General features: G+C 38.8%; 2 protein-coding genes across 4 annotated transcripts in view; one reads left to right on the top strand and one right to left on the bottom strand.

Moving 5' to 3' along the window:
- CENPP (centromere protein P) overlaps window positions 1-27,953 on the bottom strand; it is a 165,746-nt gene that overhangs the window by 72,336 nt on the left and 65,457 nt on the right. The gene's annotated exons all lie outside the window — the stretch shown is intronic.
- ASPN (asporin) lies at window positions 28-19,940 on the top strand. 2 transcript variants are annotated; one of them, XM_035106198.2, is made up of 8 exons: window positions 28-590; window positions 4,417-4,706; window positions 5,885-5,997; window positions 8,671-8,884; window positions 11,350-11,460; window positions 15,176-15,269; window positions 17,429-17,567; window positions 18,529-19,940. In XM_035106198.2, the coding sequence occupies exons 2-8, from the start codon at window positions 4,436-4,438 to the stop codon at window positions 18,724-18,726; spliced, it is 1,140 nt and encodes a 379-aa protein (XP_034962089.2). In that variant the 5' UTR covers window positions 28-590; window positions 4,417-4,435; the 3' UTR covers window positions 18,727-19,940. The 2 variants fall into 2 exon arrangements, with proteins under 2 accessions (XP_034962089.2, XP_060127475.1); XM_060271492.1 differs by lacking the exon at window positions 28-590 and having other exon boundaries at window positions 2,682-4,706.

The following is a 27,953-nucleotide window of genomic DNA, read 5'->3' as shown; positions in this document are numbered from 1 at the left end:
TTCTGTAACCCAATACATACCGGTAGCTGTTTATTTAAATACCTCTGCCTTCAGATCTACTGATATTCCCTTATATATAACCAACATAGAATAATTCATTTACTGTTAGGTTGTCCTGGGTAGAAAGATGGAGACGTCTTCATTTATGTAAGAAATGGCACACTGCAGAAATTTTATGAGGTGTGTACTTGCACATCAGAAATGGACTTGAATGAACCATATGGGGCTTGCACTGGCTTTGTGCCATGCATTATTAAGCTTCAAATTTAACCACATCTTCTGCTTAGACGTCTAGAATTAAGCTAGAAGTTTTGGCTGTGATACAAGCAGTGATGAAAAACACATGAGTAGTAACAAGTTTTCTTAACATCATTCTGCAGTGCTCAGATAGACTAATCTACAGAAGCAGTTTATTCAAGTATCACCCAGAGTGCCAGAAGGAACGGGAACTTTAAAGCAGTTTTTTTTACCCTTTTATTATTTATTGGTCATTTTACAGGCTTGAATCTGAGTTCTATATAGTAAGGAACTGGATATAAATTTCTCAGGTGGATTTTTTTATCTTTAGAAGAACTTGACAAACCAGAAAGGTATGTTTTGGTTTTTGGTTGTGTGTTTTTTTATTTAAAAAAAGAACTTTTCTCATTGTAACTTAACAATGTGCTTTTATCATTACTAATGTAAGCTAATTGACTACTGTTCAGTATTTTAAAGGATATATTAGATGATTGTACAGTGTAGTAGAAATGCTTTTATATTGTGAACTGTATGAAGAAAGGAAAACAGGAAACCTGTACCTTTTGAACTGGTCTAGCATTGCAGTTATATTTATCTAGGAGAGAAAAATAGCATCCTATACAGTTTTATAGACATTTAATGATTTTTAATTTTTTTTAGCAATGTTTCCAGGCATTCAGAATCTGTTATTTACCAAAAAAGCAAAACAAATTAGAAGAAACTCACTGCCAAATTATTGTTTACAAAAACACGGAAGCAGTTTTCTTTGATGCTTTGAACAGATGAACAGTTATTTCCCCTCCAAGACATAGCAAGTCTCTGCATTTAAAAATGTTTGACTTCCAATATTATACAGTAAAGATTTCTGCAATGTTTCACCTTTATACTATAGATATTATAAACACAAAAGGGCTTAAAATGAATCAATTTCTCTGGGAGAATGTATGAAAGGTTAGTAGATGCTAACTTTATAACTAACTCACTGCTCAGGATTCCTCTTTTCCTTCTATGGTTTCTGCTTTTGTGCAGAGCAATGACTGGGTGTTACTAGCGAACACAAGAATTTCCCATGGCTCTCCACAAGAAAAACAACATTTTCTTGCTTCTGATTTAAATTATTTAGAGACAAGGTTGTGTGGGCACCCTGCTCTAGACAATGGAATTTTTTAGCACTTTTAAAATCTGCCTTTTAACCATTTAGAATACACTCCAGTGTCAGTTCTATCATGAAAATAAGTACCAAATATTATAATATTATGCAACTGGCATTTTGCCAGTAGACAACTAAATGGTGTTCACTGCAGGTTTGCATACAACCCAATGATTGTTTTACACTCTGTTCTATAATTGGTTATTTTAATATAATTGAGATGCTTTCCATCCTAGTACTTTTTATTATTTTGACTGCACCTTAAATAGTTTATTGCACATGAGTTACCTACTAATATCCTGACAGGCAGCATTTAAAAAATACTATATAAGGAAGAGCACTGACTACTGCACCAAGTATTAATGTGGAAAAGGCACCTGTGTTCTAATCCTAATCTATTGAGTAATTTTATTTATATATATTAATAATTGGTGTGGCACCCTACCATTTATGCAGAAAGAAATATATCAGAAAGTTTAGGGTATTGACTTGATAATAAGCCTGCTATCTTGTGAAAGTCACTTAGGCTGCAATCCTATCATTTGCCTACAAGCAAGTTCCACATCTACTTCTTAGCATAGAACTGTGCTCTCAGTTTCTCAGATTTTCCACATATAAAAGTTAATTTGCCTTGATAAAGGGGCCATTGCGGTTTTTCTTTGTACATGTAAACCTGTAGCTTTAGAAGTGGTTTTAACTGTATACATACATTGTTAAAGCAAGAACAAATCAAGAGTGAGTATTATTTGGCAAAAGTCAGACAAAGAACATATTCCGACTTCTTTTTATGTTTCATATATACTTGAAGTACACACCCCCAATGTCTCAAATCAATCTAACTCAACTTTCTGATGTAAAGTTAATTATTGAAGTTACAACATACTTCTCGCCAAATTGGCAGCATGAAACAATGTTTTCCCCCTTCTCTAAAATAATGATTTCCTGTGCCAAAATAAAAAACTTAGGAAGTTTTTCCCATAAGACCAGGGGCTTAGTTAGGACTTTTCCTACTGTTAAGAAAGTATGTCAACAGCTCAGTTTAGCAGCATGCAAAAGCTCCGAGGTCAGGATATAATTTTCCTATTACAGATGTTGAGAAAGTAGTTAGGTTCCAGTGTTATTTCAGTCACCAATCACTTGGTTCAAAGGAATGCCATGATTCCCCCCCCCCCCCATTTTCACCAGCCATTCAGGTTTTGTGTTTGGAGTTTATCATACTGTTAGGGCCACAATACATATTATAGTCACATTTAGCTTTTAGACCATAATACATTTTTATATATATTAAGTATACACCTAAAAAGGTAAGTGCTGATTTACTCATTGGGAATCGTGTCTGGCTGCAGCTTCTTGTTAAGTGTGCACTCAGTGGCAGAGCTGAGTTTGCATCTTCATTATATGTGAAATTACTCTGAGAGAAATGGGAAGAAATTATTGCCTTGAGGAGAAAACTGAACAAAAGTAACAGAGGTCACAGAGTTTTATAGAAAGTAAAGAGAGATTTCCTTAATTTCAGGTATGGACAGAAGTTTCCTTCACACAGCATACATATGGAGGGAACTGCATATAATAAAGTAGCAGTGTTTCTGTCACAATAATGACAGCACATAGTCTGTTTACTTAATTGCTTGCACTGTGCAACTGTGAAAGAAACAGTAAGAAGAAAGTCATACAGACCAACAGGTTCCTTTTAAACATTATTGAAAGCTGCTCTGTTTTGCTGTGGGGATGCCTAAGTATATAGAATGGCACAGAATAGTTCCTTCAGAGAGGGAGGGATGAGAAATGTATCCACGGATTCATTATAGTATATAGAATATAGAATTAAATATATAGAATGGCACAGAATAGTTCCTTCAGAGAGGGAGGGATGAGAAATGTATCCACGGATTCATTATAAAAATCACTTAATAAAGTTGTATCCAACAAAGCAAACTTTGGGAATGAAGGCTATGTTGCAATTAATGTGCCAACCTTTAAAATGCCACAACATTCTTTGTTGCTGATACCGGTAGTCATTTCCTTGAATTAGTTAATCCCAAAATTTCAAAGAATGAGAGTGTAATTGTGTACACACCCTCAGAGGGGCAAGCAGTTCATGACGAGATATGAGAGTTTCGGTAGCTCATAAAGTTCCCTTCCCTTGTTGATTCAGCAAGAGCCCTGACTTCTTCAGACAATTTAATACAGTACTGCCAAGTAACAAAGCACTAGTTTTAATCTTCATGCACTATATGACTGGCTGCAAATTTCAAATATTTCTACACCTCACAGTGTCATATTGGCTTTGTTCTTATGTAATATTAAGACAAACTATGGCATACATACAAGTATGAGCAACCCAGGGTTAAAAATGCAGCTGTGTTGCTCCTGCCACAGTCATGCTGGTGCTGTGCTATCTGGAGCTAAGTCATGGCTACCCTGAGCTAAGCCATAACCCAGCTCACAATTTCCCTACCCCAAACAAGCCATAAGCAATAAGTAAGAACAAACATTGGTTGCAGCAAGACAACCCACAAACATGGGTTTGTCTGTAATGTATAGCCCTAGATAGAATGATAGCTGCAGGACCAGGGTGGAGCAAAGTGGTTTCAATATTTGCTTTGGATAACTGAACACCTGTTTGTTCTTGCTAAGCCAAAGTTTGACAAGTTGGTACATTGAATATTAAGGTACAAATAATGCAACACAATAGTCAATACCCCCTGTCCAATAAGCTGTTCCTGAGAACTAGGAATGATACCTGAGCCACTTTATGTGCACATTGGCTGAAACTCTCTAAAGCTATTAGAGCAAACTCAAGGTCTTTGTGGTATTTCTTTTCAAACCCAGGCTATGGGGCCATGAGTTCATCGAAGCATCTAAATGGGCCCCATTAAAGAAAACTTACATCCTGGGAAAATTCATTTTTATGGGCTGCAACAGTGAAACACTTCATATTGGAAGTACAAACTTCTAAGAAGTTCCAGACAACGGCATACAAAGAAAGAAAATGCATAAACAAATTACAAACTTGTATTTTTTACTAGGAGTGTGTTCTCTGAAGATATGAAAGAATATGTGCTTCTCCTCCTTTTGGCTATGTGCTCTGCTAAGCCTTTCATAAGCCCTTCATACTTCACCTTCAAGAACATGATGCTCATGGATATGGAAGACCTTGATGATGACGACGATGACGACGACGACAAAGATGACGATGACAGAGATGATGACAATTCTCTTTTTCCAACTAGGGCACCCATAATACCCTTTGATTTATTTCCTGTGTGTCCCTTTGGATGTCAATGCTACTTGAGAGTTGTACACTGCTCAGATTTGGGTAAGAATAAATCTGTGCTTTATTTTCATTGGATCTATGTTGTTCATTTGTAATACCCCCCCCCCCACTTTTTTTTTTGAAATGGCACAATCTGGAGGTGGTAATAGTTTTTCTCTAGAGCCTATGAACTCTAAGATGATTTTCCAAAAATTGAGTTTAATAAAAGCCTATTCAGTAAATTAATATGTTAACAATAATTATTTCAACAGCTGCCATCACCAAGGTATTAGGGTTATTTGGACACCTCAAAAATAAACACAAGCCTAGGGAAAGAACTGCTTTGCCATCTGTTACTTTCTTGTGTATCTCAAGCATAGCTTTAGATTAATCTTATGCCTAATTAGACATCAAGCCATTTTATAAAAAGCATAACCATGCCACCAGAGCAGTCTTTTTGTAAGAGTTCAGTGGAATCTCATCTGTTCAATTTATCAGATGCCCATGTTGAACTCTCTCATAAACTGAAACCTGATTCCAGGTTTCTAAATACAGTGGTACCTCTACTTACGAATTTAATGCGTTCCGAACTCACATTCATGAGTCGGAAAAGTTTGTAAGTCGAATCCCATAGGAATGCATTGGGAGAAAAAATTCGTAAGTCGAAGCAACCCTATCTAAAAATTCGTAAGTAGAAAAAAAGTCCTATCTAAACTGCATCCAAGATGGCGGACGGAGCTCTGTTCGTAAGTAGAAACATTCGTAAGTAGAGTTATTCATAAGTAGAGGTACCACTGTATAGCTTTATCTGTTACTCAAACAAAGGAGAAGGGGGCACAATCAGCATTAGATTTTATTGATAGTTGGGAGGGGTGATAGCCAACCAATTCATATTTAGAGTAGACCCAGCAATATCAATGGGTCTACTCTGAGTAACATTGGCTATAACCCAGATATCCCCAAACTGCGGCCCTCCAGATGTTTTGGCCTACAACTCCCAGGATCCCAACTAACAGGACCAGTGGTCAGGGATGATGGGAATTGTAGTCCAAAACATCTGGAGGGATGGGGATGGAGAGTTTGGGGATGCCTGACTATAACCAAAAGTTGGAATTAATGGTTACAAAACATTTTAATTTATTGCAAAACTGAAACAAACATTTCAGCATAATACAAACAAATGGAGATTAAAGGGTCTTTTGTTTGTAGATGATTATTTATTTTTTATTTCTAATTAATAGGTTTGACCTCAATACCAAAGAATATTCCCTTTGATACTCGCATGATAGACCTTCAAAATAACAAAATAAAAGAGGTCAAGGAGAATGATCTTAAAGGACTCACATCGCTACATGTAAGTTTGCTTTCTAGCATTCCTAATATTTGTCTTTATCAAGGACTATGGCAATCTATCATACGTCAAGTTGATGTTTTCTACCCTGACAGCCATTAACATAAAATGTATGGAAAGCAATGTGGGAAAAGATCAATAACACTTACGGGAAAAGTCAGTTATCTGTTATCTAAAGCACAGAAAAAACACTTTCCATACACAAAGTTGATCAATATTCCTTATTTATTGTTTACCTAAACTACAATAAACAGAACTACCTTCAGTTCACCATTAACTGACAGATCTTGGGCTGAATTCACCTAATGCCAGTAGAAGCCTGTGCAAGGACTTTCACTAGTGCAATGGGGCTTACACGATCTTCTCCCACTATGTGCTCCTAAAATTGGCTCGGGGGGGGGGGGCGCAGGAAAACCCCCAGAACAAAGGGAAAGGAGAGGGGGGATCGTTCTGCCTGGCAAGCTGAAATTCTTGCACTGATGAAAAGACTGTCGTAGCCCATGTTGAATTCCTTCCCTTATGTCAGAGTGCAGATGTCTTCATTTGCCATAGTAAAGAAAATCTCATACATTTTTTGTATAAACTTTCCCGTGTCTTGGATTCTAGCTGAATGGCCAGTTGAACCCCCAACTAACAGAAAGTTCTTGGCCATATAAGAAATACATTTCTTATAGCACTTGAATTATAAATAGACTACAGTCTTTTAAGACAACAAGAAGAAGAGTTTGGATTTGATATCCCGCTTTATCACTACCTGAAAGAGTCTCAAAGCGACTAACAATCTCCTTTCCCTTCCTCCCCCACAACAGACACCCTGTGAGGTGGGTGGGGATGAGAGACTTCAGAGAAGTGTGACTAGCCCAAGGTCACCCAGCAGCTGCATTGGAGGAGCGGAGACGCGAACCCGGTTCACCAGATTACGAGTCTACCGCTCTTAACCACTACACCACACTGGCTCTCAAATAAACATTTCATAGCTTAATGTAAAATCCTGTTGTTTACTGACAACCAGTAGCAAAATATTGTGCCTAGCCAACATACAGCCTTCTGTTTAAATCAAACTAGCACACATGTTTTTTGAAATCTCACTGAACAGGACTGGGGAACTTTTTCCAGCCTAAAGGCTATATTCCTTATTGAACAACTGCTAGACACATGCCAGTAATGCTTTACAAAGCGCTCTTGCAGCTGTGGTTATTGTTTCAAATGTCTGAGATTGGTACTGGAATCAGGGAAAGAAATGGGGAAAAACACATTTTTAGGGTGGCAATTCTGCCAGAACAAGAGAGGTCTGTCCCTAAGCACAGATTTCAGCCTTCAATTCTCTAGGGAAAGGGTCAAAGTTCCTCTTCCTCAGCTGCCTCAAGTTATTGGGAATAGTCATGCCAAGGTACCTTAGGTCTCCTGATCGAAGTTTCAGCTGTGTGATGTTCTGAAGTCTTACCTGATGCTCAAGGGGGAGGGCATACACAAAGCAGTTCTGATTCAGGTTAGTTAATGTCCAGTTCTGCTGGAATTTACTTAGAAGTTGCAAAAAAGGAAGGGGGACAGTAGACACCATTTTTTGTCCCCCTGCTTTGGATGAGACTAAGCCATTCACGCAAACTTGCCAGGACATGATGTGCATGAAGTTTGATATAGAACAGGGGTCAGCAAACTTTTTCAGCAGGGGGCCAGCCCACTGTCCCTCAGACCTTGTGGGGGGCCAGACTATATTTTGAAAAAAATATATGAACAAATTCCTATGCCCCACAAATAACCCAGAGATGCATTTTAAATAAAAGGACCACATTCTACTCATGTAAAAACACCAGGCAGGCCCCACAAATAACCCAGAGATGCATTTTAAATAAAAGGACACATTCTACTCATGTAAAAACATGCTGATTTCCAGACTGTCCGCGGGCCGGATTTAGAAGGCGATTGGGCCGCATCCGGCCCCCGGGCCTTAGTTTGGAGATCCCTGATATAGAATTTGCTTTGGTGGCAAATGAATTGCCATTCCACCCTGTCAAATATTTTATAAACACCAAGCGACAACAGAGGTACATGACATTTAATGCTACCGCTGTGGTGTATAGCATTCAGTGTTCTAATTACAGGATCTGCCAGCTGATTGGTAAGAGATGCACAGTGAGATACACACTGTGGTGTCATGGTTCAGGAGGGCTGTTGGGTGGTACAGATCCAGAGACACTGGATCCTTTTCCATCATCTTAAGTACCACAATCAATATGGACCATAACCAGGATTCTGGGAAAGCACTTCCCTGCATAATTTCACTAAGCAGCATCAGCTATTGTGGGACCATTCCAAAATACCTTGCAAAATTCAGCTCTAAAGCTATCCATGGCATAAGACTTCTCTCACAATCAAACACAGTTCAGATACAGCTTACATTTTGACAGTACATCTAAGTGAAACTAAATGTTAATTCTTATTTCCTATTCTTAAGTCCTGATTGATTCCACTCCCTCTTGTTACTTGTTACTCCTTCAAATCTAAAGACACACACACACACACACTTCATTTTGGAGCTTTCTGACGGCAGATGGTATTTTTTAATTCAAATGTGCAAAATACATATATGCAGTTTTTTAAAAATATGACATCTTCTGAATGTGAGACGTAAAATAAAATAAATATTCTAATTTCATCTTTTCACATTTTGCCTAGGCACTTGCACTAAACAACAACAAAATAACCAAGATCCACCCCAAAGCCTTTCAATCAACAAAAAAGTTGCGGCGCCTTTATTTGTCCCATAATCACTTAACTGAGATTCCAGCAAATCTACCAAAGAGTTTAGCTGAGATAAGAATTCATGATAATAAAGTGAAAAAGATACACAAAGAAGCATTTAAAGGAATGAAGGCTTTACATGTGTTAGGTAAGTGGTTTTTTTTAATAAATCAAGCTGTTGCATAACACCAGGTGGAACGTAAACTACCGTACAGTATTATTTCATTCATCAGCAATGTGATAGAAATCAGGGATTAAATGAGCCCTAGATGAAAGGAAGGCTCAGAAACAGAGCTGAGACAGAGCTGTCTGCATGCAAATGCAGCCATGGGGTTTCTGCTGAACAAATGGTTCCCATTTGACTATTTTTTCTTAGTCCAAGCTTTGTAGGTAGAATTCTGATTCCTTTTTGGCTGCCTGTTATCTTCTACTCTACCCAGCAAATGCAAACAGAATGGTTGCTTTATAAGACTAAGAAAAAACAAACCATCACCTGCACATGGGAATGAATTGTGCGGGAATAATTTCTTGTCTGGCTACAGTTCACACAGAAACAAGGCAGGCAGCCCAAGTTACTGCATGGTTCACTCATACATCCCTACCCCATCTGAGCAAACTGTGTGCATTTGTGTGTATTAGACCTTCTCCCAGCTGGTCGAGTTTTTCCAACTATGCTCTCATGCTCTGTGTTACATGCCTAAGTGGTCAAACTCTCATCTGCACCAGGATGACAAATACTGAGATCATATTCCTAAGTGTGGGTGATCCTAATTTTCAGATGACTAGTTTGTTTTTATTCTTTAAATAAGATGTCTTAGAGAGGTGATTCACTTTGGGCAAGTAATGTCAAGAAAAGTGTCTTGCCAGGTTATTTAAACATTTTAGAAATATGACAAACTGAATGTAAGGGGATAGTACAACTGCATTCCACCCTCACGGTGGAAGATTCTGCCATTTCCCAATGGAACAAACTGAGGAACTGATATATTGCATTGTTTTCTTATAAGAATGTTTGAGGAAAGGTTTGTCAGCGAAAATAAAAAGTGTGGATTTCACCCTGGCACCCTATCTCCTCCATCCCTTAAAAAAATAATAATTCAGGAACGTGCCCTTACTTATCACAGTCATATGGAAACACATATGTGTATCTGAAGAAGTGTGCATGCACACGAAAGCTCATACCAAAATAAAAACTTAGTTGGTCTTTAAGGTGCTACTGACGGAATTTTTTTTATTTTGTTTTGACTCAGACCAACACGGCTACCTACCTGTAACTAGAAATATGGAAACACAGTCTGTTTACTCCATGGTGGGAGGCACACTGTACATAATTAAACATTATTTTATTTATTACATTTATATACCACTTTTATCTTCCAAGGATATCAATAATGTGTACATGGTTCTCCTCCCTGCCCCATTTCATCCTCACAACAACCCTTTGAGGTAAGTTGGGCTAAGAGATGGTGACTGGCCCAAGGTCCTCCCAGGTCCTAGCCCAGCACTCTAACCATTATGCCACACTGGAACTGAACCATAGCTTTGAAAATAGATTATGCTGCTTTGGAGGGTCCTGGCTTAAAATAAACTCTCACACTGGTCTGTGTGACATGGATAATTAAAAACATAATAAGAACTCTGCTGGATCCACAGACAAGTGATATTTAGACCAGCATCCTGTTTCCCACAGTGGGCAACCAGATGCCTATAGGAAATCCACAAGCATGATGTAAGGGCAAACAACTAGTATTCAGATGCATGCTGCTGCCTAAGGTGATTGCAGCTTAAGGCTACAAAATCAGACTTAAGGTGCAAACTTACATGTCTATGGAGAAGTTTTAAAGAGTAAGATTGCATATGTCATGATTGTGAGGAGAGACAGCAGAGAGTATAAAGGACATTGACTACTCAAATTTGGCAGAATAGTAAACTGAATCCTGAGAGTGAGGTACATTTATATTGGACCCTTTCCTGCCTCAACACTAGGTTGCGCTGCATAACTCATCATAATGAGCTTCACCAACAACAGAATTAGTGAACAGACTTCATGTCTATTCCAAGTTCCAAGGAGTAAGACAACATATAGTCAACAAGCCTAGCATCCAATGACAAACTTATTCTCCATGAATTTGGCCAATTCCCCTTTAAAGTTGGTGGGTATCACATCTTGTGGAAATTAATTATTTCCATCTTTGATAAATGTTTGTTTTATGAAAGGTTGACTAAAGTTTTTGAAAGAATTTTATGCAACTAGGAGCAAGTGTTCCCTGACATTTTAGAAGCTTTGATGTGCATGTGCATTCTTTTGGTTTTTGGTTGTATTCTCCTTAAAAACAATGCACGACTTCAAGAATTTCTGCCATGTGACATGGCTTAATTTCTAAGCAAGAAACACTGAAGCTCAACTTTGTCTGGGAGTCATGCCTTCACATGGAAGCCACTACCCATACCTATAAGTATGAAGAGAACATTTTAAATTTCTGAATGGAGGAAATCGTGCTACACATGTTTAAAGGCATTCTTTCATTTCTTAATGCTGTAAAAGCCCTGGTTGAGGAAAGGTTTCTTAAAAAACTACAGCCTCACGAGCCACAACTGTTATTCTTTTGGCAGAGATGAGTGCAAATCCTATTGATAATGAAGGAATAGAACCCGGGGCCTTTGAAGGTGTGACAGTCTATCATATAAGAATTGCAGAAGCTAAATTAACCTCTGTTCCTAAAGGTATGATCTTTTTAATTTTTAAATCAAGTTTTTGATCTTACATTTTCTCATGTACATTGCTTTCTAATTTTGAGCTTGGTATTATGCTGATTGAATTAAAAATAATGGTGGTGATATACTTGTTTAATTGCAATGCATAATAAACATCTAATCCCCTTTCAAAAATGAGGTCTGAAAGCACTAACACACAGGATTCAGAAGCCTATGGACACACCAGGGATCACCCATAGAACGGCCAAAATATGCAGATATCTGGGCAGATAGCAAAAAAACTTGGGAGCACAAATTTAAAGGATGTACATTTTCTTTCTTAAGTGCCTTAAAATTCTGAGAAATCCCAGAAGCAGGTGTTTCCTGAGGGTCACTACTGCAGCTACTCAAATGACTATCTATCTAGGAAACCTGATCATTTGGAAATACAGATGAACTGATAATACATTATCTCCTTTCATGACTGAGGTTCATAGAGGTGTCACTGCACAGTGACAGAGGGTAAAGCTGTAGAGTACCCAAGTCCTAGACAGAGGGCTTGTCTGTCTTGTTGGACAAGCAACAGTGAATAGCTGTTATCTTGGGATCAAAACCTGGGGCAATGTATTGTGGGAACTGAGGGCAAGGCTAAGGCAAAACTAAGGCTAACCACTGGGCAAACTGAAACATTGCTTCAGTGCTTGTTTGAAGCCAGCTGACAACTGAAATACTCCTTTAATGGTACATGTTGTGAAAGGCCATCCTGGCAGTCAGTCTTGTTATAGAGCCAGAATTCTCCTTTTGAAGTGTACACTGACAGTGGTGAAGGCATGATGCCCAGAGCTGGGCCACCTTCCAGGAAGAAGTAATCAATATTCTCAGGAGAAGTCAATGAGGAAGTATGGTCTGTTTATGTTACTCTTCTTCTTTAAGCAAGGAATAAACCTCAGCAACCACTTCTTGAGATGGTCTAGGGCAGACATCCCCAAACTTCGGCCCTCCAGATGTTTTGCAGTACAATTCCCATCTTCCCCCACCACTGGTCCTGTTAGCTAGGGATTATGGGAGTTGTAAGCCAAAGCATCTGGAGAGCTGCAGTTTGGGGATGCCTGGTCTAGGGAGAAGACCTCCCACCTTTCCCAGGGTCTTGATGTCCCAGGAGTTCTCTTTTGCTGTTGAGATATCTAGTGACTCACTATGTAGTCACTAAGGAGACAAACTTCTCTGATATTATTTTGACAACTTGAAGGAATTCATAGAACTCTACAGAAAATAATTGCCTAAACTGGTTATAACAACTTAGTGAGAGTAGAGAACTACTAGCTCCTTGTACCATTTTCGGGAAATATTTGCCTTCTAAATAAAAGCACTTGGGGAAAGCAAGAAATCCTTTCAAGACATGCCATAAAACACAGGAAATCAGCCTGAATTGAAATCCTCTTTGCTTCCCAGTTCCTGAATGAACACAAGTAACCGCACAACTTATGCATGTTTACCCCAAAGTAAGTCTCATTGAGTTTAGCAGGTTACGAACTGTAGGATTGCAGCCTTAGGTGATCCTAAACCCACCTAACTTTTTGTTGAAAAAACTCAGTGTCATAATGCAAGAAAATGTTTATGAGAAAACATTAATTCTCCCTTCTGAGTAAAAATTAATATTGACAGGCAAACAAGTGTGAACAAACATTTTTGTTTAATTTACCAACATATGACCAGAAAAAACATGAATACATACACTAGAAAAATATTAGCACGCCAAAAAGAGTAGGGAAAGAAAACTATTAGTTGGTATTTTCATACTAGTGTTGCCAGAAGTAATAGCACTGGAGATTTAATATTTTCCTAAGCCACCATGGAAATTAGAAGCATGCTTGAGGTCATGGTACTGCACAAAAAATGATAACTAAATATAATAAACAGAAAGCTCTTGGAATCTAGAAGTACTCAATGCCTTCCATCTCTAATTTTAAAGCACACCACAGAAACAACTTTTGGCTATTCCCTGAATACAGACGCCAACAGTTCTGAAGTATGGGTGGCTGCTTAGATTTAACTTGGAAAGCTATTCTGCAGATCAGCATGAAAAGAACACAACAAGGATACTATTATGCTTACAATTTCCATAGCCTATGCTATCATAATATCCTTGACAAATATAAAAATGCAACTCCTACATCCTTTGGAAAAATCCTACATGCGGTGATGATTATCACATATTTTTATTAGAAAAAAAATGAACTTGCTCATCAGCTGCTGAGAAATTGCACATAATGTCTGTATCTGGTTTTGTCCATTTTAGGAAGTACTAGGGAAAACTCAAAAATCTAAAAAAAGATACATAGTGAAATTATAACATTTGAAATATCACAAATATATGCAGGTCCACTATAACATTGGATGTTGTGTCCTTGCCACTAATAAAGTGGGTTATGTGGGTATAAGGCGACATGGTGCACGATGCTGTCTGCAGTGTCGTGCCTGTATACATGTAAAGCTACCCATAGACCTACTTAGAACTATGGATGCAATATTACTCATTTACTGTATTTGTTAATGTTAAATCAAAACTATTTGACAAAAAATTGTTGCCAATTAATTTGGTAGCTATTTTAAACAAACCATGTATGATTTTTAATACAAAAACCACGAGTGTTTTAGAGCAGTGGTCCTCAACCTTGGGCCTCCAGATGTTTTGAGACTACAATTCCCATAATCCCTGACCACTGGTCCTGCTAGCTAGGGATCATGGGAGTTGTAGGCCAAAAACATCTGGAGGCCCAAGGTTGAGGACCACTGTTTTAGAGGACTCACACAGGACGAAGTGTCTCTTCTAAGATGCATGCCCACTGCTACACATGCCAGAACCATCTTTTTCTAAAGGAGTGTTTTTCTTCCAAAACTATTACCAGTATTTTAGTGAATGGAGATACAGCAATCCTAACTGAGTGAAGTGATGGACTATGTACCACTTGCAAAACCCTGCTGGCTTATGGTGGTTAGGTCAGGAGGTGAAAGAGTGCCTATTTTTATTTTGGTCTTTCAGCATTTCCAAGATTGCCTCTGACCCTCTGTTTCAGAGTCTACCACCATCAAATCTTTCTGCTGATGTATATGTGACCTCCAGAGCATATTCCACAAACACACACACACACACCAGCCCTGTGGAGAAATATGATTGCCCCATTTTACCCCTTCTAGCCAGCACATCTAGGGGTTAGGATTGCTGTCTAAGTCACTTATTTTAATTAATTGACAGTATGCATTTCTACTTAGAAGTAAATCCCACTGTGTTCAAAACAGTCCATGGAAAATGTACATAGGATTGCTGTTCAACAGTACAAGCCTACATATGTCTATTCAAAAGCAAGTCCCATGGAGTTCAATCTCGTTTACTCCCGGACTATAGTTTTGTAGTCAAAAACTTAAGCAATCATTTGAACAAGATTTTTAAAAAACCCGCCCGAATAATAATTTGCTCTAGGCCTTTTATCTAATAGGAAAAAAAAGGGAATGACAGCATAGAAAAATTCCATAAACTTGTTGCAGCAATTTCTGCACAATATTATTTACAATACTGTAGTGAGACTTTTTCTATCAGTTGCATTAAAAATAACATCTTAATGCTAAAGGCAGAAGTCCTGCAAATGAAATAGAACAAACTATTTTCGTCAACACAATTAATACATTGATTCTTGAAACTCTTTGTGTCCAGCTTAAAAACTTAATGTGTGTTTCTCCCTAATAGGATTGCCTTCCAGTCTATTGGAACTTCATGTAGATGACAACAAAATTTCTGCAATAGAACTTGAGGATTTTATTCGTTATAAAAACCTTCAAAGGTAACACTTAATATGGAAAATTCTTTCCAAACATTTGATATTATGTAAACATTTCAGGATTTTCTCATTTTTAAAACTATGAGGAATGGTGCACTGATTGAAATAACCAATATTTCCTAAAAAAATATTAAGGGCACTTCGAGGTGGAACATTTCTCAAGTGATTCAGTGTACCTGGCATCTGATCAGTTATGTAGGAACTGGGCCAGTCCTTCTGTTCATTCATGTGGCATTTAACATAGGCAAAAAGCTGGTGTCATGGTCCAAACAACAGGTCACAGCAAGCTGTTAAATTTCCACACAACACTTTAGCCATTTCAACTTCTATACAGGCATTGCTTAAGGAAGGGTGTAATCCATTTGACTCACTCAAATTAATTTAAACCTTGCCTTTTTTACTTCACTAAGATGTGGACAGTATTGTGATTATATTACAATCTCTGAACTAAAGTGCCTAATCTTTATCTTGTAAGACTCACCACACATAAAGTCCTTAAGAGCTATTGAAAAACCCAGCACTGACCATGAACTTGTTTTCCTGTTTAATTTAATTAAATTGAAAAATATGAAGAGCAAATGGGAACTTGAGCCAACGTATGGTGGTTAAGAGACAGCTTCAGCACAACTGAGAGAGAAAAAGTAAGATTAAAGACCTGGTGAATAGTAGTTCTCATTATTTGTTTCCTCAAGTAATTTCAGAAGACAGTGCCCAGGGCAACTGATTTTAGGAAGACAGGTTTACCTATCTTGAGAAAATAATAAAGTGATTGGCGGCGGGGGGGGGGGGGTTAATGAAAACTCAGGACAATGGCTATAATTCTCAGGGCTATACAGTACGTTCACAGAGTACAGAGACTGTTGTTTGAAAGAAACAAGTCAAGAAACCTGTATACATAACCAAGCCTTTCCATCTCAAACATAATTGCCAGTTTAGGTTGCACATGAGGTCGGATGGATATTTGGATTACTTCCAGATGAGCATTGTTGCAAAAGAGAGAGCAGCTGGCTGAAAATAAGACATTGTTTGTTTGTCCAGGGAGCAGCATAAGGAAGTCTGAGTTGCTATAGAAGAGGGAGGGGATGGAAGAAGCCTTAGAAAAATCCACTGTCCTTTCTGGATGTCTTGATTTATCAGAATGATTAATTATTAGGACACCTTCTGTTATAGGCATCAGTTAAGACAGCCTATATATAATTCTACCTCTGTAATTAGCTCTTGCTTCAACTCAATATGAGATTTGAATCAGATGCTAAGTATAGATTCTTAACAGAATAAAGACTAATGATGAAAACTGAGAACAGTCAATGTCCACTACAATGCTCTGAAACATACTTTTGTATACTTTCTAATTGGGTTTCTCTTTGCTGGAGGTATCAGCATCAAGGTACCACTTATTCTTTCTGCAAGAAATGAGTACAATAGCAAATGCCCCTCTTTTCTCTAAATTCTCTACACACTGCACAGGATCGAGGGAAGGGTAGGTCACTGGCAACCAAATCATGGGTTTGGCTAGTAAGCCAAGACTTCTTAACCACTGTTTCTATATGTTCATTTCTCTATACAGTATGTTAAATGGTTTCGTTGTTGTTGTTTAGTCATTTAGTCATGTCCGACTCTTCGTGACTCCATGGACCAGAGCATGCCAGGCACTTCTGTCTTCCAATGCCTCCCGCAGCTTGGTCAAACTCATGTTTGTAGCTTCGAGAACACTGTCCAACCATCTCGTCCTCTGTCACCCCCTTCTCCTAGTGCCGTCAATCTTTCCCAACATCAGGGTCTTTTCCAGGGAGTCTTCTCTTCTCATGAGGTGGCAAAGTAATGGAGCCTCAGCTTCAGGATCTGTCCTTCCAGTGAGCACTCAGGGCTGATTTCCTTAAGAATGGTTAGGTTTGATCTTCCTGCAGTCCATGGGACTCTCAAAAGTCTCCTCCAGCACCATAATTCAAAAGCATCAATTCTTCCAGCAAACTTAATTCCAGCTTGGGATTCGTCCAGTTCAGCCTTTCGCATGTTGAATTCTGCATATAAGTTAAATAAGCAGGGAGACAATATACAGCCTTGTCGTACTCCTTTCCCAATTTTGAACCACTAAAAATGGTTTCTTAGTGTTATCTTAAAGCATAATGTCTGAGGTACTCTTTTTTAACATTTATCTTTAGGTTGGGGCTAGGAAACAACAGAATCAAAGATGTGGAAAATGGCAGTTTTGCTAATATGCCAAATATACGAGAAATCCATCTAGAGAAGAATAAACTAAAAAACGTGCCTTCTGGTTTTCCAGATCTGAAGTATCTGCAGGTAATACACAATGCAACAGACTTTTAAAATCTTATCCTCTTGACATTTTTGTCCTACTTATTCAATGTATTGTCAATCTAAACAATAAATGTATTTTTAAAAAATTGTTGGATTCAGTTATTAGGCCACAGATGGGGGCAGGAAAACCTAACTTCCTTGCTACCACCAGTCTTCAGAGTTCCCAGAAAATACTTCCCAAGTGGCATGGGACCTTTAGAGGAGTGGACTAGGGTGAATAACTTTCCGCTCTACACAACAAGGAGCCTATGCCCAAATTTCACTCTCCCTTCATCCCCCACTTAGCAGGGTCTTCTGACTCTCAGGGGATGTCATTTTCAGGGGGCTCTAGGGACTGGCAGGGAGAAGGATGAGAACTTCACTTTCCACCTGTCCCCAACTGTGTACAGGTATCTGGATCCAGCCAAATATATATTTTTTATTTATTTAAAAAAAACAGTCAAGATGTGGGTTTATGCACTCATGTGTATGCACTCATGTGTAGCGATTACCAAAAGCTAAGAGTTAAGTGACAGTGTAAATGCAATACTACCTGACTGCCTGACATGGATACATGATCAGGAATAGAAGAAAGTTTACAAACTCTTCCATTTTCCCCATCTCAAACTGGCATATCCACCCCCTTTTAATTCCAAAACTATCCCCACTGATACGCCTGCACTTGTGTTTTCATTATCATAGTGACTCTGGCAACCTAATTTCCCCCAATTTTTACCTTTTGTCCTCAAAAAGCATATCTAAGAAGTATTAAAAATTAAACAAAAGTATATTGAATATTTTTCTATAAACCTCACTTTCCCCTTTGAATTTTAGATACAAATATCTAAGGCTGAAATCTATACACTCTTACCTAGGATTAGCACATATTTCAAATCTTCACATGCAATTTAATGTAGTCATGGGATATGTCAAATATTTATTTTTTCTTTCTGTCCTTTTATAGGTTGTCTTTCTTCATTCTAACAGTATTTCAAAAGTGGGAGTGAATGATTTTTGCCCAACAGGAGGAAGGCTCAAGAAGACATTATATAGTGGCATAAGTTTATTCAACAATCCTGTTAAATACTGGGATATCCAGCCTGGAACATTTCGCTGCATATTAAATAGAAACAGTGTGCAGATTGGAAATTATGGAAAATAAAGGTGTATATCCAAAACCTCATTCAGACTGCAATGTTAAAACCAGCAATATAATACTTGAAATCTGTTGAAGATGGACAATTTTATACTGTCCAATTGCTTTATACAATACTAATGTAATATCCCATAAAAATTCTTATCTTATGTTAAATTTACATATCTTCCAGAATAAAAGGCCTCCTGAACCCTAAACTGGAAACCTATCATTAGGTGTTTCCTATCATTGTTGTCTAAGCTATGTTTATAGACTATTTTTTTTCTTAGCAGAAAATAATGCAAAGATTCGAAACTTTTTTTGATTAACCTATATATTTTTTTCTGTATTGCAAATGTATCCTGTAAAGGTATTTGTCAGATTTCAAGGGGGAATTGTGAACTTTTAAGTTAACAAAAGTAAACTAAACTGGCTAAGAAGACATTTTAAAAGGTACTGTAGTATTAATTTGTTGGTAAAATACATCAGGTCAGGTTAGATAATTTGTATATCTTTGTAGTAAGCTGAAAGGCAAGATTGATACCATACACTTACAAGCCTCAAAGCCTTTAGTATTTATTCATGTAGTTTCTCCCAAAAACTATATATTCTGTTGGTAACAAAGGTGTATGTATGCTAAATATTAACAATGTAGAAATCCTATAACTTTTTTTATTTTTGTTTTTAAAGGAATGATAAAATTCTCTGCACGCCAGTACAAATACACCATTGTTATATACTGTAAAAATAATTACTCAAACTGGCAGTTTGGGGCACAATTAAAAGACCTGCAGTCATAGGGGCCTAGTACTCTGTTGCAAAGGGATTTTTTTTAATGAATGGGCAGGGATTCCAAACATGTGTAGCATACCAAACTTAGTTTACAGAGGAAAAAGGAGTAGCCCCTGTGTGCACAGAGCTGTGTGTGTACACCACAGCTACTGGATCACTGTCATTGTATGCTGACCTTGTATTCCATATTACATCTTGAGTACTGTAACTTTGCTAAATCCATATAATGCAAAATGTGTTTGAACATGACTAATGATGGGACTGTATAAAAGTGGCTATCTTGACTATAGATTTAATGTGCTGTTCATATAAACAGAAAGTTGAGAATTTAAAAATTTTAAATCGTGTCCATTAAAATGCTAGATTGAAACCTTTTATATTGTCACGCTGTTTCCTATTCAGTTTAAGTAAAATAGTAATATTAAAAATATACAACTACTTATTGTAAACTTTGCAGCCTGATTCTTGGCATGTTTTATCCAGAAGCCTGTCCAATAGAATTCAGTACGAGTTAATTTCTAGTATGAATGTCTAGTATAAATGTCTAAAATTCCTATATTAGATTTTGATATTTTACTGATTTCTCATAATCTTATTTATTTACTGTAGACTGTATCCAACTAAGTTAGAATAAAGCCACTGAAATCAATAGCCTTGATTAACTTAAATTTATTGTACAATTCACTTATATTAATACTTATATCTAGCCTTTTGGCCTAATACCAATATTTCTTCCAAGAGAAAATTTTTTTTATATGCTGCTGTGGGACAGGTGGGGAAAATTTTTCCTTTCTGTGTACCTCCTTTACTTTATGTAGCAAATCCTGTGTGTGGTTTGCCTCCTTGTACTCATGGTATTGCTACTCCCTTTACAATAATTTAAATATATGGCCCTACTTATCAGTCGCATTGACAAGGAGAACAGGTGAGGTCCCAAAGACTGGAGATGGGCAAATGTTGTCCTCATCTTCAAAAAGGGAGAAGACCCAGGTAACTACGACCAGTGAGCTTGACATGGATACCAGAGAAGGTCGTAGAACAGAAAATTACACAGTTGGTCTGTGAGCATTTAGAAAATGATGTTGTGATTACTAAGACCCAGCATGGGTTTCTCAAAAATAAGTCATGCCAAACAAATCTGATTTCTTTTTTTGATGGAATTACAAACTTGGTGGATCACGGAAATGCTGTGGACAAAGTGTATCTTGATTTCAGTAAGTCCCCCATGATATTCTCGTGAGGAAGGTGGCAAAATGTGGGTTGAACGAGGTAACTGTTAGGTGGATTTGTAGCTTGACTGACTGAACCCAAAGAATACTCATTAATGATTCCACACCATCCTGGAAAAAAGAGACAAGTGGGGTGCCACACGGTTCTGTCCTGGGCCCATTGTTGTTCAGCGTCTTTATAAATGACTTGGATGAAGGAACTGAGGGGATGCTCATCAAATTTGCCAACGACACCATAGCCACAAAAGACAGAATCAGAATTAAAAATGATCTTAACAGATTACGGAACTTAGGCAGGAAGAACCAGATGCACAAATATAGGATGGGGGACACCTGGCTTACAAGCAGTACATTTGAAAACGATCTAGGGGTCTTAGTGGACCACAAGCTTAACATGAGTCAATAATGTGATGCAGCAGCAGCAGCAGCAAAACAAACAAACAAACAAACAAAAAACCCCTAACGCTATTCTAGGCTGCATCAACAGAAGTATAAGGTCCAGATCAAGGGAAGTAATAGTGCCACTCTATTCTGCCTTGGTCAGACCACACTTGGAATACTGTGTCCAATTCTGGGCACCACAATTTAAGAAGGATGTTGACAAGATGAAGCGTGTGCAGAGAAGGGCAACCCAGATGATCAAGGGTCTGGAACAGGCATAGGCAAAGTCGGCCCTCCAAACATTTTGGGACTACAACTCCCATCATCACCAGCTAACAGGACCAGTGGTCAGGGATGATGAGAGTTGTAGTCCCAAAACATCTGGAGGGCTTAGTTTGCCTATGCATGGTCTGGAAACTAAGCCTTATAAGAAACACTTGAAGGAACTGGGCATGATTGGTTTGGAAAAGAGGAAACTGAGAGGAGATATGATTGTTGTTGTTGTTGTTGTTGTTTAGTCGTTTGGCCGTGTCTGACTCCATGGACCAGAGCACGCCAGGCACTCCTGTCTTCCACTGCCCTCTGCAGTTTGGTCAGACTCATGTTGGCAGCTTCGAGAACACTGTCCAACCATCTCATCCTCTGTCGTCCCGTTCTCCTTGTGGCCTCAATCTTTCACACAACATCAGGGTCTTTTCCAGGGAGTCTTCTCTTCTCATGAGGTGGCCAAAGTACTGGAGCCTCAGCTTCAGGATCTGTCCTTCCAGTGAGAACTCAGGAGATATGATAACCATCTTCAAATATCTTAAGGGCTGTCACATGGAAGAGGGAGCATGCTTGTTTTCTCCTGCTCTGGAGGGTAGGAATCGAGGCAATGGCTTAAAGTTACAAGGAAGGAGATTTGCCAACTGCCAGACCTTCTGTCACTCCTGATTTCATGTGTGTTTTCCTTGTTTTTGTTTTATTTCCTTTTTACCTTGAGCAATAGCTGGGTAGCCTAGAAGTGGCATAGGCTGCTACCTGCTACACCTTTTTGCTTTCCATTCCCCATAATGTCTCTGAGCCCCACAAGGCTCAGGGGAATTCTTCATAGGGAATGAAAAAGGGAAAGAAAGAGGGTGGAACAGCCTGTCTCCAAAACTCTTCAGAAACAAAAATGAAAAGGGAATCTGCCATAAATGTATGTTCTGCTTGCTTGTTTTGGATTCACTGTTTTGCCCACAGTTTTGTTTGGTTGTGAACTGTTTTGCCTGCTTTTGGGGGGTTGTGTGTGTGTTGGCTGTTCTTTAGCAAGTGTTGGCTGCTTTTATTTTGCTTAGTTGGTTTGTATGTGTGCATGTTGACTGCTTTGTTATTGCCTGCTTTGTTTTCAGGAGTCGTTCTTCGCCTCTTTTGAGGTGTGAGTCTGTTTGTGTTGCCTGATCTTTGTTTTTGCTATGTGTTTTGCTAGTTTCAGCATCAAAAGTTTTCCCTCTTTGAAATAGGTATAGAGTGGTGCCTGTGACAGTTTCTTAGATTTCCAAATGTGTTCTAGCAATTCACTAAAAGTATTTCAAAATTTTACTCTGATTGCTACTAATTATTATTATTTATCAAATTTATATACCATCCTTCATCCAAAGATTACAGGGAGGTTTACAACATAAAATAACAGCAGCAACACAATCAAATACATGAAAGTTTATCTGGATTTACTTCCACTTTTTGCAGTTTGTATTTACTGTTCAAAAACTGTGGGCTCCATTTGGATGGACCATGCAACGTAAAAGAGATATCAAACAGCTGAAACCAAGATGATCAAGGGTCTTAAAAACCAAGCATTATGAGGAATGGTTGAAGGAGCTGGGTATGTTTAGTCTAGAAAAGGGGAGACTGAGAGGAGACATGATAGCCACCTTAACTATCTCAAAGGATGTGACATGGAAGAGAGAACAAGCTTGTTTTCTCCTGTTCTGGAGGGTAAGATTCAAACCAATGGCATGAAGTTACAAGAAAGGAGATTCTGATGAAACATCAGAAAAAACTTTCTGACAGTAATAGCTGTTTAGCAATGGAACAGACTCCCATGAGAGGTGGTGGACTGTAGTTCCTTGGATGTTTTTAAGCAGAGGTTGGATGGCTATCTGTGTCATGGATGTTTTAGCTGAGATGCCTGCATTGAGGGGATTGGACTAGATGACCTTTGGGGTCCCTTCCATCTCTGCCACTCTATGATTCTAAGTATGGATTTAACTCCTGTGTGGACAAACCCTATGTGCATGCCAACTGAAGACTACAGTTGATGCATCTGAAGATTTGGATTATAGTCCACAAAAGCTTGCACCATAGCTGGTGGTCTTGAAGACATCTGTTGTTTGATTACAGATTAAGCCAAATTTTAATGATTATGTTCAACATACTGCAGGATTCTAATTACCCTAACATAACCTGGTGAACCAAAAATTTCCATGAAACAGTAGCTGGTATGGATATCTCTCTGCGCTTATTTTTATATGGTAACTTTTAAGATGTTTTACAGTTAGCTGAATTCCTGTGTGCACAGCATTCCTTTGTTGTTTAGTCGTTTAGTCGTGTCCGACTCTTTGTGACCCCATGGACCATAGCACGCCAGGCACTCCTGTCTTCCACTGCCTCCCGCAGTTTGGTCAAACTCATGTTCGTAGCTTCGAGAACACTGTCCTACAGATCTTTATTTTGCAGGACACTCAGGAATGTTGTAAGAATTTATTTAAACAATTACAATGTACTGTACATAAATTTGTTCTGATACCAAGCATCTGAGTAATGTTACAGCAAACACTTCCTTCAGTTGCTGTGCTCTTGTCCTTTGCTGAACTAGTATCCTTACTAGTGAGTTAGAGTAGTTGCGGCATGCCAATATATTCTGAAGTGAATGATAAGAATAAATCTAGCTTTTAAAATAATTCCTTCAGCCCACCCTTAATGCCATGATCACACTGCTTTGTGACTAGTTTCCTGCTTCTGATTTATATATGAAAACAAAATGTTATCATAGTACTTCCAGTTTTGCCATATAGGCTTACCACTAAACCACCAAGAGAGAAATTGCACATGAGAATAGAGTGGTAGATGTAAAGGCAAGAAGAAGCTATATTGTGCTCCATGACGGGGAAGGCAAGCCATACAGGCAACTCTAGGCAGGAGTGCAAGAGAAGGGAATTTAAAATGGATTTTTCAGGTACACCAGAATGAGACAAAAAATTACGGCTGGGTCTAAGTTGGCACATGCTGAATGTTATTGGAATGCAGAAGGAACAAAGAATGCTCAGGGTTTGGTGTTGGTTTGTTTTTTACAATTAGCATCAAACCACAGTTTGCAACTATGACTACAAGTAGGTTTGAACATTGTGTTCAGTAACTACTGTTACTGAAATTGCTTGTGCAAAATTAATGACAACTATACGTATCTCCAAAACTGTAATGGAGGGAGTGTGCCTACACAAGAATAGCTGTGTGCGCATGGGTCATATTGGTAAGTATTATGTCTGCACTAAACTTGGGAAACTATGACTTCTACTTAATATCACCCATACTTATTATGAACAAATAAGGACAGAATTTTGTATAATTAATGACTCTGCTACTTATTCTGGACAAAACAATTTCACATCAGCATAGAAGGAATAAGAGGAATATATCAATGTCATTGTATACAAGGTGGACCCAGAAAACAAAGCTAATTTTTGTGGTATCTCATCACCAAAGAAGAGGGACAATGATTTTTGCCCCTCCCTCTTCACTTCCACTGGTACTCTGTCATCTGATCCAACTAAGGAAACACAGGAATAGATTCAGTATATTCCAATATACTTTAAAAGAACTGGGGGGGGGGCTGGGGGGGGAGAAGAATTGTGCTCAGAGAATGCCTTAGGATACAGGTTTTCCAAGGCCAACAACTCCATGTCCCACAATCCCTTAAACTGGAATGGGGCAGTTTTCCTCCTTACAGTTTGTAAGGATTTTTTAGTGTGGGGTGGGGAACTAGGCTCAGAAGAGGCATGCCGGGGGGCTTCCTCCACGACTGTTTGAACTGCAGGATCATCCACCTCAAGGATGGGAAACCTTGGGCCTGGGGCCTAAAAGTAACCCCTCAGGACTCTCCCTTCCAGACCCTGCTCTGAGCCCTACTCAAGTGCTTTTGGCTGGCTGGAATGTGTCCTTGAACTGTGATAATGCCTCTTGCTTTTGTGGATAGAGGATAGAGGTGTAGGTAGGTGGGTGGGTGGGTGGAAGACTCTAGTTTTTGCATGGCTGCAATGTAGCCTGCTGCACAAAGGTAAGAGTCCACATTCATTGCTCTGCTCACTTCTTGCTCTGGCCCTACCCCTTTTTGTCTCTGACCCTGCCCAGAAATAGTCTTTATAGCATGCAGAAAGGTTGTCCATGAGGACATGCACTTCTCAAGTTGAAAAATGTTCTCCATCCCTAATTTAAGGAATCATTTGCAGTGAAGAAATTGAGTTTGGAGAATATGCACCTAAGGATCACTGATTCAAAAGAAACCAGTAACCAAGTGCTACTGCTCTTCTGCCTTGATGCAACAAGTGCAGGCTTACACTTGCCTGCTTCTCTATTCTGTCAACCTAATAGCCAGAGTGTCCCTTTACTGTGGAAACCCCAACCTGTTTTTTTCTCTGTTTTGGTGTCCCAGAATGTCTGTGTGTGGGACAGCCACTTACACGTCACATCATATGTTATTTTTTCCCATAATCTAGTAATATATTCAAGACAAAGGCTTTTATGTTCAATTTTTGTTGTTGTTTGTTTCTATTTTTGGTGAACACAGGATAGGAAGACATCCTTCAGAGATGTGAGGTGAACTTATTTGATCCACAAATGTTGTAAAAAAAACCCATCACAAAAATAAAGGCTACTATTTTCTAGTTCTAGTTCTTTAGTGTAACAGCACCACCTAACTGTAGAATAATAAGCAAAAGCACAATTCCTGCACTTTAGACCTAATTATGGACTTACAGTAAATAAAACCAGAAATAAACCAAATATCTGTATGTATATGGATCCTAATGGCAACTTCCTAACATTGCTGTGACTCAGTTAACAGAACGTCAACGGATTGTTTGGTTAATTTTTCTGAATCTATTCCTGCTGTCAGTTTTCAGAATAATGGAGAACTGATTGTTCCTGTTAAGTAAATACTGTAACTGTAGTGCACTCAAAAATTAGAAGCAGTGCCATGTATTGCCTCAAAGCAGCCTTTAAGTCTGCCATTCACCTAGTTACTGGCACATACATTTGCACAAATAGTACTTTGTGCCCTAGTGCCTCAGATTGGCAGAGGGAGAAAGACAAAACAGTAGGCTCAATGTTCAACTTTTTTTGGGGGGGGTGCAACCTTAAAGGAGCTATTTCTGAATTCCAAAAAGCAAATGGTGAAGGTGATTGGTTTTTCTGAACACCATTAGTTTCTGCATGGGTCCTCCAATAGTATAGTATAACGTAGGGAATGGGGTCTGACATTGACAGTGGGTACAAGGCTTTTCTTCATAGATGTAGTAATGCAACTAATCAAACAGTGGCTGTGTATCTCTTTTTCAAAAGAACTATGCAAATATTTCATAGAGTCATTTACTTCTTTAATTACATTCACAACATCCTGAACGTGAGAAAAAAGTTCACCATATCAATCTGACAACTACAGATATAATCTACAGAGGCACAGGAAGCTGTCTTATCTCCGAAAACAAGACACCGTCTTATATTTATTTTTCCTTTAAAAAAACACACACTATGGCTTATTTTCAGGGGATGTCTTATTTTTTCCCTCCTTCTCCTGCCGTGGCTGGCATTGCTGCTGCGCCTATTACTGTGTCTTCTTTTCGGGGTATGGCTTATATTCCTCGAATGCTTAAGAAATCCTGCTACGGTTTATTTTATGGCTACGTCTTATTTTCGGAGAAACAGGGTACTAAATCAAATCATTGTTCCAACTAAGTAAAAAAGGTAAAAGTAAAGACCACTGGATGGTTAAGTCCAAAGGCGACTATGGGTTGCAGCGCTCATCTCACTTTCAGGCTGAGGGAGCTGGCGTTTGTCCACAGACAGCTTTCCGGGTCATGTGGCCAGCATGACCAAACCGCTTCTGGCACAATAGAACACCATGATGGAAGCCAGAGTGCACGGAAACGCTCCACTTACCTCATCACTGTCTACGCTGACAGCAGTTATCCAAGGTTTCAGAGACTTTGCCATCCCTCCCTGGAGAGAACCCAGTACTTCTGTCCCTTATCCACAAGCCTCTTTCACTTGCAATAGACTGATGTCCTCCTGGGGTTCATATATAATATCTCATTGGCTTATCAATAACTTTTGATACTGTGGGAGACTTGTCCTGGCTCCCACTGGATGAAGAACATGAACCAAGATTATGATTTCTACCAGAACCTTTAATACTTAAATTGGTACAGTACAAAAGCAAAGTAAAGTTCAAATGTACAACACATGGCTAGGCAAGTTAAGATGCGGATCCAGCAAGTGACATGCCTCCTGATATCCCATTATATGGGAATGGGGTGGGCACAACTTAGGGAGCAAGTGGGCCTGTTTCTTAGACTAGGCAAGCAAATGGACACCACTTCATGAAAGTTGGGCCTGACCTATCTACTTATGTCTGAGCTAGTGTCTCCATGACCTAGGGGTGGCCAGCTCCCAAGAGACTGCAATCTACTCACAGAGTTAAAAACTGGCAGTGATCTACCCCCTTTTTTCCAGGTCAAAGTTATTGAGCTTTTTTTTGGGAGGGGGGTGCAGGGCTTTTTTGAGGGGAGCCAAAGTTGTTTAGCTTCTTTGTGGGGAGCCAGTGATCTACCAGCG

Source organism: Zootoca vivipara, chromosome 2 (genome assembly GCF_963506605.1).
Source record: "Zootoca vivipara chromosome 2, rZooViv1.1, whole genome shotgun sequence".
NCBI lineage: Eukaryota > Metazoa > Chordata > Lepidosauria > Squamata > Lacertidae > Zootoca > Zootoca vivipara.
Note: the sequence above shows the minus strand (reverse complement) of the source record. Positions and strands in the feature narration are given on the sequence as shown.

What these genes read in the sequence shown, in the direction of transcription:
- ASPN (XM_035106198.2), top strand. Translation starts at nt 4,436, where the DNA reads ATGAAAGAATATGTGCTTCTCCTCCTTTTGGCTATGTGCTCTGCTAAG. An exon ending in GAAGGCTTTACATGTGTTAG is followed by an intron (nt 8,885 to 11,349) that starts GTAAGTGGTTTT and finishes TTCTTTTGGCAG; the next exon opens with AGATGAGTGCAAATCCTATT. An exon ending in ATTAACCTCTGTTCCTAAAG is followed by an intron (nt 11,461 to 15,175) that starts GTATGATCTTTT and finishes TCTCCCTAATAG; the next exon opens with GATTGCCTTCCAGTCTATTG.